Genomic DNA, 15,963 nt, shown 5'->3' on the forward strand with positions numbered 1-15,963 from the left:
CTAATTCCACTTTGTTCTCTGCCTCTTTCTGCACATTTTAGAGCGGGGGGCGGATAAAATCAAAGGCAAAAAATAAGGGGGAAAGTTGTGTTAGGAATAATGGTATTATCTAATCATTCAGATTGCTCTGATGTTCACAGGTCTATGCCTCATTGCTGTGAGGGACACAACAGAATAACACAGTTGCCTTCTCTCTATAATGTAGATTATATATGTATTTGAGATAAGGCATGGATGAGAGAATTTAGAAGGAAGAATTACTTTGCCCTGTAAATGTTTAAACAAAAGGCATACATGTAAATAACCCTGTTTACCCACTGCCGACTGTAGCCTTTGGCTGGTTGTATCTTATGCAAACTGTTAAAAATTACCTAAGAAAATTTTAGATTTAAATGAAGAAAGACTATGAAAAGCTGGGAGTATTTAGGGAACCAAGATTTCTAGATAAATAGGTTGATCTGTGTACATGATAGTATGGTATAAACCAGAAAATAATTTGCCAATTTAATACTAATCTTATGTATTTGAAAATAGGTGGTCTTAATGAATGACAATTTAAAAATTATATGTAACACTACCAGTTACTCATTTGTGGTTAAGGACATTTGGGACATAGAAAGTTAGGTAGGTTATTTTTAATAGTAGGGCCTTATTTTTATTTCCAGAGCTTTTAATATACTAATGTGCATTATAAATCTCCAAGAGATGATTATCTGCAGTTCTGAAAGTTAATTTGACTGTAGAACCCTTTTCCTACTGATGAATAACCTATTTGTCAAATAACATGATTTGGGACATGCTGCTTTATAAGAAAACAAGCCTTTGGGGACTAACCTTTCCATTAAGGAGTTGGGCTTTTGTGCTTGAATTTAGGAGACAGAGATGTTGGGTCTTATTACTGACTGCATATTTTGTACATATAAATATTTTGTACATATAAATAGTATTTAAATTGAGAAATTAAGCTCTATTTTTAATTAGGAGACTGATGAACTTTGTTTTAATTTTTGCCAAAACATACTTCTTATTGATTAGAATTACCATAATGAAATCCTAGAATATAATAGCTATGCTTTTTCAAATATAAATTAGGGCATTTTAATTTAGCTCTAGATAATCCTTGTTAATGAAGAGTAGAGACATCAGAAATCCCAGGTGTATGACAATCACCAAATCAGTAATATTATACTTAATATTCCCAGTCTCTTTCTTGAGACTTCCCTCACCTGCCAGCATTCATTCTTCAATGCTGAGGGTTGAACACAACACATTTCAGAAATACTCTTTCCTTACTGTAGAGAAGTGTAGCTCTTGCTTTTCTGTTCATTGTGGATGTTGGACTATCTTGAGCGCGGCTTAGGGCAGAAGTGAGTGAGGAGAAATGAAAGGGCACAAACATTTCTTAGACATGAAGCAATTACTTGGAAGATTTTTTTTTTTTATTCTTATACCTGAGGTGGGGAAATTTATGCTTTAATTCTGGTGAATTGATTGGCTCAGAGCGGTAGAGAGTGTTTAAAATAATATTTTTTACTTTTCCTCATTTGAGCTCAAAGGGCTTCGCAGATTATCAGATCTTCTGCAATAGGTAGGTAAAGCTTTTTCTAACAATTCTGTAGAACAGAAAACAAAAGTTTATACTAGAATTTGTTTCCATTGCTACGTTATTGGAAAAGGTTAGCAAATTGAGGCTGTGACCGTGTAAATAATAGGTTAGTAGTACCTGACTTGCCATATACATTGATTTTACTATCAACGCAAAGAGGGGTCGCAGAGTCGGACATGACTGAGCGACTGAACTGCTGTAATTTATATTGCAGAAGTGCTTTTAATGTTCCTTTTAAAAGCAGCTTTTATATACACAGTATATTAATCCATAAATTAGTGTCTAGTTTCAAAAATAATGTGTTATCAAAAAGCCTGCTATCATGTTTCTGTTATTTTTCCTGTTTTCCACGTATGGTTTCAATATCTTCTTTTTTCAGTTGGCCGTAAACCAAAGACCCAGCAGTCACCAATTTCCAATGGGTCTCCTGACTTAGGTATAAAGAAGAAACCCAGAGAAGGAAAAGGTAATTTGGGGAGGGCTGTTTTGTAGGCGAGATGGATATATATATTTTTTCCCCCCGGTCAAGTACATTTGTAGGAAAATTACTTCTAGTATGCACTGTAATGCTGTCTTGGATTGTAATTCTTAATCTAGAGTGTATGAGCATCACACGGGGAGCTTTTTCAAACTTATCTCTGCCTGGTCCTTACCCAGTGAGGCTCTGTAGGCATAGAGAAACTGTAGGGAGTGAAGCTGGGCAAGCATTTGGATTTGGAAAAGGCCCTAAGTGCAGTCTGATCCACACCTGTGTTGTTTTGGACGATGTGTGTGTGTTTACACCCATCCTCATGGAGAGTCAAATGGAGGCACTTACATTTGAGAAGGTTTACGAAACTAAGACTTCATTTCTGATACATACTTTCTTAACTGATAGAAGCAAGGTGAATTTGCTTTTCCAATCAGCCAATTTCAGTCATGTCAGTAAGGATGTCTAAACAAAAATTTGACGTATTTTTAAAAAATTGATGTGTATATTGAATTTGTATATTCTTGTTAAAAGCAAAAATAACAATAAGCCTTCTACATTCTCTGCTCTCTTAATTTGTTGGATTAAGTCTTTAATAAAATTAAGTCAGGGAATCTACCAAGAAATTTGGTTAGATTTTTAAAAATCCAGTTATGTAAACCTCCATTTACTTAGGAACTATTATTCAGTTTGGGACAAGTTTAGGATAGTTTTATTTTCTTCTCTGTCTTTGGTTGTTTTACATTCCTAACATCTTAGGTTTTATCTTTTAATTTGTATTGAAAACCTTAAAACTTTATTAGTAGTAAGTGTTAGAAATTTAAACTGTAAATATACAGTTATTACTGTTTTTAAAATTACTCCCATCATTAATGGTATCTCTTATATTCAAAGACCTTATGTTTACCACTGGAAAAAAATTTCGTGGTAACCTATTTTTACCAGTCAAAATCATCTTTCATTAAAATTTCAGTTTTGTATTATTAAACCTGAGGCAATATGTTGTCATGTGAAGATTAAAGTCATTATAGTCACACCTGGATTAAAAATTCAGTCAGTGCTTCGTCTTCTGCAAAATTATGATGTCTGCATAGACTCCATGAACTACCTTATCTGATAAAGAAGGCTTCCTGTTCTGAATTCTGTTTTCCTTAAAACCAGAAATAGAATTGTTCATTTTAACTTAGGGATGATAACTGGAATGAAGCAGTTGAAGATAATCTGAAGAATGTCAATGGGTCTAACTATAAGTAATTCATTAGACACAGGAGCATTCAGATCCCTACTATGTACAAGGCATTGTCTGTTGCACAAAAGTTTCTTCTAGAATGAGTTCTTATAATCTCCAGGTCATAGACAGAATAAAAATCCCCAGCTATACCTCTTGATTCAGTTGAGACTGATGTAGTTGAAAGTTGTGATTTAACACTAAGAGTTTTTAGGTATTGACACTGATGTAATAGGGCTTCGGAGATACAAATGTAATAACATTGTAAAGTTGAAGATTAATCTTTTTAGGTCAAGAGAATGCACACAGGGCCCAACTATGGGTTATTGGATTTATTGAATTTTTGGGGAAATTTCAGGATGAAAATGCTAGAGGAAGAGCATCAGTGTTTAGATTGAGTAGTGGAAGCCTCCCCACCCCAAGGGTCTTCTCATCTAGCTTGTAACCTTGGATCTGAATTTTTGAGGATAGTAAAGGGTTAGTGGGCAGGAGCCTAGAGATGACCCGGTGGCTCAGTGATGGCTTATGTATTCTAATCTTCTCAGGACTCTCTTTCTCTTCTTTCATCAGTTTACGAACCTCTGTACCTAGAGGCTTATGGAGGGAATAAAGAAAAACAGCAGCCTGTCTTTAGTCTTCTCATAACACTGCCCACTACTCCTCCCCACCCTTCAGAAAAAAGAGTGATGCTCTCTTCTCTTTGGGACGAAATTCCTTATTTTTCCTACCCACATTCCTTCCTTTCCTTCTGGTATGCAAATCTTAGCCATCTGCCAAGACTTAATGTCTTACCAGTCCACTTTATTTTCACTCCTGAGATCCCAGACATTATTTTCTGTCATTAATTTGAAATAAAATAGTGCATGGCCTTATGATACAGCTATAGTTTCAAAACTGTTATTTATTTCTTGAACTGTTATTCACTAGACAACACAGTTTGGCACTGTACAAATGATTGATAATATAGTCAAGTATTTAATGGCAGACTCTTAGTACATTTGTTCTTTATCAGTAGTAAATTGATTTTTTTATTCAGCTTAAGTAAATACTTGCTTTTAGTTATGTTGATGAATTTTTAATCAGTGTCTATAATTGTTTTCAAAGGAAACACAACCTATTTGTGGGAGTTTCTTTTAGATCTACTTCAAGATAAAAATACTTGTCCTCGATATATTAAGTGGACTCAGAGAGAAAAAGGCATATTCAAGCTTGTGGATTCAAAGGCTGTCTCTAAGCTTTGGGGAAAGCATAAGAACAAGCCAGACATGAACTATGAAACTATGGGACGAGCTTTGAGGTAAGAACACAAGAGTTTTCAAAGAAAACTTATGTATCTCTTAATACTTAAAGTGCGTGAGAGTGCTCAGTTGTGTCTTAACTCTTTGCAGCCCCATGAACTATAGCCTGCCAAGCTCCTCTGTCCATGGAATTCTCCAGGCAAGAATACTGGATTAGGTTGCCATTTCTTCCTCCAGGGGATCTTTCTGACCCAGGGATCGAACCCAGGTCTCCTGTGTCTCCTGTAAGGTGGATTCTTTACCACTGAACCACCTGGGAAACCTGATATTTAAAGAGAAACTCTTAAAATCTCTTACTTATTATAGCTTTTAATTTTAATTTGGGTGGGTTTTCTAGAGGAACTTCTTGGATTTGGAGGCAGATGGAGAGAGAGGTTTAGTCTAAATGGCTAAAATTTGAACACTATTGGAAAATCCATTTGTGGAAAACGGTGTGTCTTTAAGAAAATTAAACCCAAACATAATACAGTTTCCAAACTGAATTTGTTCTTTAGTTCTTGCAAATTTGTTATAATGGATTTATTGTGATATGAAAATTTTAAGTTTTGTCAGTTTGAGGAGTCCACATAACTTTGTAATGTACACAGCTTATTCTAATTAAGGGTATTTGTAAATGAACATAGTTTATGTGACAGTGTTCACATATGCCACAAATTCATTTTTACTAAGTATGGTTTTGGTAATTTTTCCACATAATACCAAGTTGCTTTTATACCCTATGTAAATCAGAACTAAATTGTTACCAGTATCGGTAAAATCCAGTTGTCCCTTAGTAGTATCTGAAGGGTGTGGCTCCAGAACCCTCCTTGGATACCAGAAATTCATGGATGATCAAAATCCCTCATATAAAGTGGGGTAGTGTTTGCTTGTAACCCACTTATATCCCCCCATATACTTTACATCATCTGTGGATGATAAAATACCTAACACAGTATAAATGCTAAGTAGTTGCTATCACATGGCAAATCCAAGTTTTGCTGTTTGGAACTCTTGTGGAGATTTTTTTCTCCTTGAGCATTTTCGATCTGTGGTTGGTTAAATCCATGGATGAGGAACCCATAGATAACGGAGGGCCAACTGTACAATAATATATTCTGTATTTAGGTTAAACGACTTCCTTTAATAAAAAGTGAGCTTTTAGCTAATTCACAGATTTCAAGGTTATAGGACATATGGTACCAAGTTCTAATTTCATAGCTACTTCAAATTCTTAGTCTTTTGAATGGAGTCCCACCTTACCTCTTACTAGAGTAAGTGAATGTTTCTGTTAGCATCTCTTCATGGTATTTTTGTTTGGGGATTGTTGGGGGGCAAACATAATATACTTGACTTATTTAATACTTTTTCCTTACAGATATTATTACCAAAGGGGTATCCTTGCAAAGGTTGAAGGACAGAGGCTTGTATATCAGTTCAAGGATATGCCGAAAAACATAGTGGTTATAGATGATGACAAAAGTGAAACCTGTAGTGAAGATTTAGCAGGAGCTACTGATGAAAAATCATTAGAACGAGTATCATTGTCTGCAGAAAGTCTCTTAAAAGCAGCAACTTCTGTTCGTGGTGGGAAAAACTCATCTCCTCTCAACTGCTCCAGAGCAGAGAAGGGTGTAGCTAGAGTTGTGAACATCACTCCCCCTGGTCATGATGCTTCATCCAGGTCTCCCACTACTACCACATCTGTATCAGCAACAGCAGCCCCAAGGTAAGTGAGGGAAACCAGTAGTTGTAATGTATTTAGTTTTTAGAAAACTCTTTGGCAAAACTAGGATGTTCCTTTTTTAATATTTGTATTCTAAGAACTGACTCTTTGTCAAGACTTTGAAAAGTGCTTGGTATTTTTCAATGTATTAATTAAAATATTCTTCTTAAAGTAGATGTCTTTTCTTACTTGAATTGATTTTTATGATTTTATAGATGGAATTTAATGTAGGCTTTTAAATATATATATAAATATATTTAGCTTATGTTTAAATATATTCATCTCATGTTATTTCATGCTGTAAACTTCAGAGATTTTTGGTACATCTGTAAAATTGGGTCCCCTAGTTTTACATATGTTGGATTTGCATTCACCTTTTTCTCTCTCTCAGAGAGACCTATTTAATAATATAGCGTGACATACAATCAAATTTATTTTTTTTAAATCAACCAGGACAGTTCGTGTGGCAATGCAAGTACCTGTTGTAATGACATCGTTGGGTCAGAAAATTTCAACTGTGGCAGTTCAGTCAGTTAATGCAGGTGCACCATTAATAACCAGCACTAGTCCGACAACAGCAGCCTCTCCAAAGGTAGTTATTCAGACAATCCCTACTGTGATGCCAGCCTCTACTGAAAATGGAGACAAAATCACCATGCAGCCTGCCAAAATTATTACCATCCCAGCTACGCAACTTGCACAGTGTCAACTGCAGACGAAGTCGAATCTGACTGGGTCAGGAAGCATTAACATTGTGGGCACCCCACTGGCTGTGAGAGCACTCACCCCTGTTTCAATAGCTCACGGGGCCCCTGTAATGAGACTATCAGTGCCTCCTCAACAGGCATCTGGCCAGACTCCTCCCCGGGTTATCAGCGCTGTCATAAAAGGGCCAGAGGTTAAATCAGAAGCAGTGGCGAAAAAGCAGGAACATGATGTGAAAACTTTGCAGCTGGTACAAGAAGAAAAACCGGCAGATGGAAATAAGACAGTGACCCACGTAGTGGTTGTCAGTGCGCCCTCAGCTCTTGCCCTTCCTGTAACAATGAAAACGGAAGGATTGGTAACATGTGAGAAATGAAACAGCCGCGCTCCCATGGACATTAGAATGTTAGTGATAGTCCTGATATAAGTATTTGCAAGGATGTCATCGACAGAAGTCAGAAGACTTTAAAACATTTTTAATGCATTTAAGAAAACAATCAAACTTACTGGAAATAAATTACCTATCCCATGTTTCAGTGGGAAATGAACTACATATTGAGATGCTGACAGAAAACTGCCTCTTACAATAGAAACAACTGAACCCGTCAATAAGGAAAAGGACTGAAAGGGACCAAGCAACTCACTACAATATCAAGTTACACTAAGACTTGGAACACTAACACTCTGTAAGAGGTTATATAGTTTTCAGTGGGGAGGGATTGGGATGGGTGATCTTGTTGTTACATATAGCAATTTTTGATGCATTTTATATGCATACCAGCAATTATTACTGTGTTCACACAGAACTCACTTAACTGGTGCTATGTGAAAACTGCTAATATAGGTATTTTAGAATGTGAATTGAAGAATGGATCCAAAAGCTTCAGAAAGAGGTTAGCAAAAAAGATCTAGTGCATTTTTTTTTTTTTTTTTTTTATCATATAGCTTAAGCTGATTTAAAACAAAGGCCTTAGACTAATTTTCGGTTTTCTTTATTGAAATAAGCTAATGGCTTGTTTGTGTAAAGCTTTTTTATTAAAAGAAAAATTTTAAAAATCTTGTACCTAGCACAGTATTGTTATAGAATTTACATGTAACATTTTATATGGTAGTTTAAGTCTGTCAGTTTCTTAATTGTGGACAAATTAACAGTTGGCTCTGGCCTTTTGCTATAACACGCCTGTTTGTCACTCACTTAGCCCTGGCATCTGTGCAGACATATCCGTTTCAGTTCTGCTGTCACTCGGAAGTTAAAGCTCAGCATGATTTTTGTCAGGTAACTCTAATACCTGGAGTTTTCTTTCTTCCTTTTTTTTTTTAGTTGAAGTTTAAGAGGGAAAGTACCAGTGTTCAGATTTGAACTATAATAGTTTGTATATTCAACATTTGAAGTATATTCTATTTTGTTGTACTCTTGTTTCAAAGTGTATTCAAGTAGGTTTTCTGAAATATAGAAATGAAATTTACCTTGTGTTTTGGTCTCTGGTGATATTTATAACAATATTCAAAAGCTACTATATAAACATGTTGTTTTAGTTAAGAAGTAATAGAAGTCCTATTTTTCCTTCCCAACTGCTGCTTGAAGAAATTATTTTGTTCCATTACATTAATATTTGGCAAATAACCTGCATGCTTCCACTTCCTAATTATTGTCATGTAATTATAATGTTCTACTTACCATAATGAGTTTACTATTTTAGTGTTGGCCACACTTAATTTATATTTCAAATCAGACCATATGCTTCTCAATCAGACCTTTTGTGGGTGAGGAAGAACAAATAATACTCTAGCCATTTTAGGAACTGGAGGGACCAGAGGAACATCATTTCACACTAAACTAGGTCCCGTAACTCCACATAATAATGCTGTTTCTACTACAAAGAAAAGTTGTCTATTTTTACATCTTTTAGAAATTTAAATAAACTGAATATTTGTGGCCTTTAATTGTGCATTTGGTTAGACACTACTTAGGTTGACAGATTTTTATAACAGCTCCCTTTGTAATCTTTTATCTTTTCCATAAACATACGTGATGGTACTTTTTAATAAAAGCGCAAAGAAAAGCTCATTGATTCTTATCCCATTTGGGGTTAATCTCAATCTCTACTCCTTTTAAAACATTTCCTAAATATTTCATGTTTCAAAATCTGTATCTGTATTCAAAATATGCCTTGACACATAACTGAATTGTCTTTTTTTGCACTGCAGTTTCATTTTTTGAGTTATGTCTCCCGTAATATTCTAGGGCAAAGAAGTCACATGAAAAAGCGTTAGTCATTCAGTCGTGTCCAGCTCTTTGTGACGCCATGGACTGTATAGCCCGTCAGGCTCCTCTGTCCATGGGGTTTTCCAGGCAAGAATACTGGAGTGCATTGCCATTTCCTTCTCCAGGAGATCTTCCCAACCCAGGGACTGAACCTGGGTCTCCTGCATTGCAGACCAGAGTCTTTACCATCTGAGCCACCAGGGAAGCCCAAGAAGTCACATGGAAGATAGCTAATGAAACATATTTTAAATGAGCATTTCTTTCCCACCTATGCTGTATTACTAATTGGTTTTCATTAGGCTAAGCCAAGGCTGCTTGCTCACCTCTACCACTCTACCTTAACATTTTCCATGTCTCTTGCAGAGTAAGTTCACCTAAGGTCTCGATTTAGAAATACATGTTGACAGTATGTAATGACGAGAGTATTTCTTCTGATGGGAATTGTCAGTGGTATGGCTTTTAATTGCAACTCTTCTGTTAATCATTATAACTTGTATTTGCATTTTGTGTCCACTGTAACAAAGAACCACATAGCAATGACTTGATGCCACTACATTTTCCAGTCTGGCCAGGCTTTTGAACAATGATTTAGCAGTCAGCCCATTTATTCTTTGGGTCATCTTCCAGCAACAGTCAGCCGTTCACCACCATCCTGCTTATCAGCTGGCCAGTATACCTCTTTATAGAGAAAACCGAGGTCTGAGCTGTGAACTCCATTTCTGGACGGCTTGCTGTAAGAGCATCTCCTTATTCCAGCATCCATCCTGAACACCTGCCTTGGGAAGGAGGCAGGTGTGCTGTTCTCTCGTATTCAACACCTCCTCCCCTTTCACAACTTCTTGGTTTCTTTGTTCCAACAGTCCGTCATTCTTCAGTAGCTTGCAGTTAATTCTGGCTTAGAATAAGTTCCCGCCAAGGTCTCCAGGAACCCAGTAGTCAAATCCAACAGATACTTCATTTTTCCACGTCATCAGCCTACTTCTTAAAACTCCTCTTTGTTTTCCCGTGACACCACTCTTCTAGTGTACCTCCTGCCTGACTTCTTAGTCTTTGTTATGTCAGCTTTCCCATTTAAAGGTAGTATTTACCATGGGGTCTTTTCCTTTATAGAATAGTTGTATTTACTATTACGGTTTTGCTTGAACATAACTGTTCAATAATCTCTTCCATGCATATGGTTTTTACTATCAAATCTATTGCCTTAGGCTAGACTGAAAGTCTCAAGATGGGTTTAATTACCTACTGGTTATTTCTTCCTGAATGTCCAATTGAACTCTCTTCTAGAATCTGTCCTCTTAGCTCAATAAATGACACTACACCAGCAACCAATTACTCTTGCCAGAAGAAACCTGAAGGCCATTCTAGACATTTGACTTCCAACATCCAATCTGTCACCAAGTCCTATTGACAGTTCATTCTAAATAACTTCCTTTCCCATCCTCCCTACCTTACTGCTTTGTCGTCTCAAGCCTCTCTCTACTGTTTTCCATGCTACCAGTTGAGTTTCTAAAATGAGTATTTTCATAAACTTCTTTGTGACTGCATTAAATTCTTCAGTGCATCTCATGCTAAAAAGATAAAAAACCTAAAGTCCTTTGATCTGGCATCTGCCTACATTCCCAGGTCTTAACTCTCTTGACTGTCCCATTTTAGGTATCTCCAGGCTACAGACCTGCTGACATATATTTTCCCAAATATTTCAGGTATCTACCTTTGTTGAGCCATGTCATTGATGGCTTCTCTCTGGACCACTCTCTTCACCTGAATTTGAAGTGAAGGTGACAGACATCAAAATATTTCTGAAATAGGCTTGGAAGCCATTCAAGGTGAGGGGTAGTCTACTCTGAGTGAACTCTGAGAAAAGATTGAAAACATCAAGTATATAAAGGGCTAGGAGAGAGGAAAAGTAATCAGCAAGTGGAGATCAAGGATTGTTCACAGAAAGGCAACAGGATAGATGAGGTCACATTTCAAGATATGGTGGGAACATTCTCAAGTGTACCAGGAAGGGCCAAGCAAGTAAGGTCAAAGAAAAAGCCACCAAAATGGATGGAGTGACAATAAAGAGGCAGTTCCATTAGGGGGATGACTGTGAAACCAGAATGTAAGGGACATAGCACCTGGTTCATTATCAGCCGCTCTGACCCCTGTATGCAAATGAGTCAGGTTTAACAATATTTGGGCTTATAAAGTACCTATCCCGTGATCCTTTAAGCCTCTTGGTCTGCTTTATGTGAGGACATTACATACGTGATCTATATTAGAGCACACTTTGGGGAGGCAAGAGGAACCCTACTTTGAGTTCCACAGCCATTCCAGCAACTTCCCTTTTCATGGCTTTTCACTGTTCATAGTACAAGTCCTCTGTACTTGTGGTTCACCTGTCCTTCAGTCCCTTCGTTGTTGTCATCCTCCACAGTTAAAGCTCGGCCAGTCCTCCTGAGAATAAGACACTCTTTCCCCACCTTTGCAAGTACACTGATCTGCCTCCTGAATCATGCCAGAAACACAAGTGCAGCAGGGAGACTTGCAGGCACACTTCATTTCACTAGGCTGCACTTCGCAGATACACTGCTTTATACAGATCTAAGATCTGTGGCAACACTGCTGTCAACGTGTCTGTCACTGTCCTTATTCCAACAGCAATCATCTCTTTGGTAATATTCATATTTCAAACCCTCCTGCTTCAGCGAAAAATAACTGACTCACTAAAGGCTCAGATGATGACGAGTTAATAAAATATTTTTGAATTAAGGTACATAGTTTTTTTTTTGGAGATCATATTATTGCACTTAATAGACTAATGTCATGCAAATGTCACTTCTGTGTTCACTGGGTCACCAAAAATTCACATGATGCTTTATTGAGATGCTTCGTTGTAGTGGTCTGGAACCAAACCCCCAATATCTTTGGGTACGCTGTATTTGATTTGACATTTATCTACTTTTTATGTACCTATAGCTATCTTTTTAAACAGTGCACTTCAGCAGTAATGCTCTGGGTTCAGGACTTATAAATAAATGATACAACTTCCAAGTTAAGAACTTAGAAAAACATGAATATTTAAAGCAAAATGCTCCATAACAAAACTCTTAGACTGTAACAGCAGTTTTCTCCCATTGTATGTTTAAACAAAAAAATCTTGCTTATTTTACAAGGTTTTAATGATGTGATAAGTGCATGAAAGGTGGGTACTAAACTGTTTTACAGAATCTGCAAATTACTTGAGTTGTAGGACATGAATTCACTGAAATAGTGGTAACTTTGCTGCACGCTGGAAATCACCTGTGAAGATTTTTTGCCGATGTCACATCCCCTATCACTTAAATTATGTGTGGAAGGGGGAGCCAGGCATTGGTATTAAAAAACAAAAATCTCAGTGTGATTTCATTGTGCAGCCAGGTTTGGACACCTCTGTCACAACTTTTACATTTAGACATCTGTCTTAATCTAAGCTTTTCTAAAACATTCAACAGAAAAAGGTAGTTTAGGGTATTATATACTGTATATTTCATTGACTCTAAAGCCGTTTTCTCACATTTTAATGAGATGAGTTAATTAGGATGAGTTTTTTTAAATTCTTAAAAGAGTACACTATGTTAGTACCTTGTCCTTTAAAAGAAAGTACTTTCAGAAAGCTATATATTAAGTGCCACCAATGCTACCATTGTTTGAAAAAATATTTTTGAATTGCTTCTTGGAGCAGAACCTAAATTTTTATACATACTTAACTAGGGACACAGATGGTAAATCCCTGATGGCTCAGATGGTAAATAATCTGCCTTGCAATTCAGGAGACCTGGGTTTGATCCCTAGAGCCTACTATTCTTGCCTGGAGAATCCCATGGACAGAGGAGCCCAGCAGGCTACAGTCCATGGGGTTGCACAGAGTCAGACATGACTGAGTGACAAACGCAAGGAGAAGAGACAAATTTTCCTACCAAGGGAGGTTTTAGTTTTAGAAATAGTGAAGTCACTTGAGATTAAGAAACCGATGTGAATTAAACTAGGTAGGTACTGCCATACCTGGCAAAATGAAACACGGCTAAAGTGCACACTACTTTTCTTGAGACCTTCAGAGAACTGGATGTCCAAACTGTTCCAAAAAGTTTCAAAAATATTTTTGAGCAGTGGCAGCAATTAACCCAAATTGTCTTGAAGTGCAAATCAGTTTTAATGCTTTTAAGAAACCTAAGAGATTTCCTGGTCTATTCCCTGTATTGTAAATAAACAAGTTCAGAAAAACTTGACTCAGTTTCAGTTCAGGTAATCAGTGGCAGACCTAGAGACAGAACTTCTCCTCTGGCCTCAACCTCTGTTCCCTCCCATCTACTATCTCACCATGCAGTGATCCCTGCTCTCATAAACTTAAATAGAAAATGCTGCAGAATTTTGCTGGGTGTTATCTCCAGGTTTACCAATCTGAGATGTCAGGGGTATCCATCTCTCCTGACTGGTGTTTTTCTCCCTGTGATGCAGGACTCTAATTATATTCCAGCATTCTAATGTGGTCTACATCTAGAAACCTGAATCTGCTCAATGTGGCAGTTTAGACTCTGCTTTAGATTAAAAAAAAAAAACTTGATAGTTTATATATTGTAAGAACAAATAAAAGTCAACAAAAATAAGCAGATGAAAGAAAGACAGTGACATGAAGAAGGCAGGACCGCGAAAGGAAATGGAATACATGCTACAGAATGTCACAGTAATTAAAATCCAGCTATAAGGTTTGGTTTGAATGTCTCAGCACCCAAAGCAAACAGGAATTCATCCTGAGATTTCCTCCTGGTTTACCAGTAGCAGCCTAGAAACAGCAAGGCTTCTCCTAACATTCTGTCAAGAGGAACGGATACAACTACGTCCTAACGAATAGTTTCTTAGAGGTGAGCTTTCCACAGACATCTGGTGAACCTGGAGTTGTGGCTGTTGTTTCATCTCTCAAAGGCAGGTATTTCTACTCTACAAGTCATAGTAGGGTTGACATCCTGTCCTGAAACTGAATCACTAACCTACAACCTCCTATCTGTCTGGAGAAACGGGTGAAAAAATCTGGCCACTCAACAGTCCCTCACCTATTTGGGTCTTAATTTCTATTAACACTATCTGCCCTTTCAACTGGAAGGATTAAGAGTGGCTTGTTAGGACATCAAGTACAGTGCCCTTTCCTTTTTTTGCTTTGAACTCTAAGCACCGACCTTAACATTAAACCTTTACTCGATGACTTACCTAAAATTTACAATATTGTTTTACAAATATCTGACAAATCTGAGATTGACAAGATAGGTGTGATGCTATACTCTGGATGAGAAAATTGAGGCCCTAGGGAGTGTCACAGTGGTCACAGCTAAGTCCTTTTACTTACAGCCCATGCCCTTCTACAGAATTTGCTTTTATAAGCCCAGCTCCAGACCTCTTGCCATTCCAGTATCCAACCACTCTAGATAAAAGCCTGCCTGTACTGTATTTTTATACATGTCATTATAAAAAGGTTCAGAGCTCCTTATTCAAGCACAGTTTTTGGATGCCTTTCCAATTGAAATCAGTTATTATTATCAGCGTGTGTTTTTATTTTCTTTTCTAGAATTTAGTCCCACTGGGACCTTGCTCAGATTTTTTGGGCTTTTTAGGCCCAATTATTTTTTTAAAAATTTGGCTGTGCCAGGTCCTTCCTTGTGACACACAGGAGCTTTTTTAAGCTGTGGCATGTGGGATCTAGTTCCCTGATCAGGGATCGAACCTGGGCACCCTGCACTGGGAGTCTTACCCACTCCATCACCAGGGAAGTCCCTAGGCCCCATTTTAAATTAGGAGCAGTTTTATGTCATATGCAAAGTTCAGAGCCAAAAATAAGGGACTTAAATGTTATACACACCATTATGCTTTACTATGTCATCCCTACCACCTCGTAGGATTTCATGAAATACAGCCATGGAGGAATAAAAAAATCCATTCTCACTGTCTTCAATAATCTGGACAATTTACCTTCGAAGACTGATTATAACCGCAGTCAGAATATCATGGGCTATAAAAGGAAAAGCTGGCTCAAAAGGGACATAGGCATGGAATAAGAAACTCAGTAATGGAACATATTGATACTTTAGAAATCTAGAAAAGACATTTGTTATTTGCCGTTATGCCTTCAGGTAACTGATGGTCCACAAGGCAGAGCTGTCTACAAAAGAAAGACTAGAGAAATAAAAGTGCCACCTAGCAAGATTTATAAACTACTAAAAAAACTACATAAAATGCTCACATGACTACATTTTAAATGAAGACAAATACAACAAAAGCATACAGAAGTATGTGTTTAGCCTACCGCCATGGCAATGCTGAAGGGTGACTGACTTGTGATATTTCCAGGAGCCCTTTTGCTCAGAGGCATTCCCACCAACTCCCACCCTTCTCCCATAGCCTATTAACATTTGCAGTTGAAACACTTTTTTTAGCTTTTATTCTCATCTAGATTTGCTTATGATATGGGTATGATGATTTCAAACTGGTGTGCTTTAGGGTAGGTAAACAATATTTAATGCCTGTCCAGATCAGTATTCTGCTTCTCAATGTGCAAATTCAGTCACTGCTAAGATCTGAACCAGATGACAGCTGGTACATATGTTTTCCTACTTGCCATTCCTTCCAGATATTTTGTGTGTACAATATATACTGAAACCCTTATTTGTTTCAAAAGC

The 15,963-nt window shown here is 37.2% G+C and overlaps 1 protein-coding gene across 48 annotated transcripts in view; it reads left to right on the forward strand.

The window, feature by feature from the left end:
* The window catches only part of ELF2 (E74 like ETS transcription factor 2), a 99,319-nt gene extending 90,845 nt beyond the window's left edge, over positions 1-8,474 (forward strand). For 27 of the 48 annotated variants that reach the window (XM_086346675.1, XM_086346674.1, XM_086346682.1 and 24 more), the window contains 5 exons: positions 1,550-1,588; positions 1,986-2,072; positions 4,408-4,600; positions 5,956-6,306; positions 6,757-8,474. In XM_086346675.1, coding sequence (XP_086202801.1) covers positions 1,550-1,588; positions 1,986-2,072; positions 4,408-4,600; positions 5,956-6,306; positions 6,757-7,384 — 1,298 coding nt within the window. In that variant the 3' untranslated portion in view covers positions 7,385-8,474. The remainder of the gene's footprint in view (positions 1-1,549; positions 1,589-1,985; positions 2,073-4,407; positions 4,601-5,955; positions 6,307-6,756) is intronic. The other 21 variants (XM_086346688.1, XM_086346687.1, XM_086346693.1 and 18 more) reach the window with 1 other exon arrangement.
* Positions 8,475-15,963: the final 7,489 nt, after the last annotated feature.

The sequence above is a fragment of the Bos grunniens genome, chromosome 17, assembly GCF_055505025.1.
Source record: "Bos grunniens cultivar Pamir isolate PY7600 chromosome 17, Bosgru_T2T1.0, whole genome shotgun sequence".
NCBI lineage: Eukaryota > Metazoa > Chordata > Mammalia > Artiodactyla > Bovidae > Bos > Bos grunniens.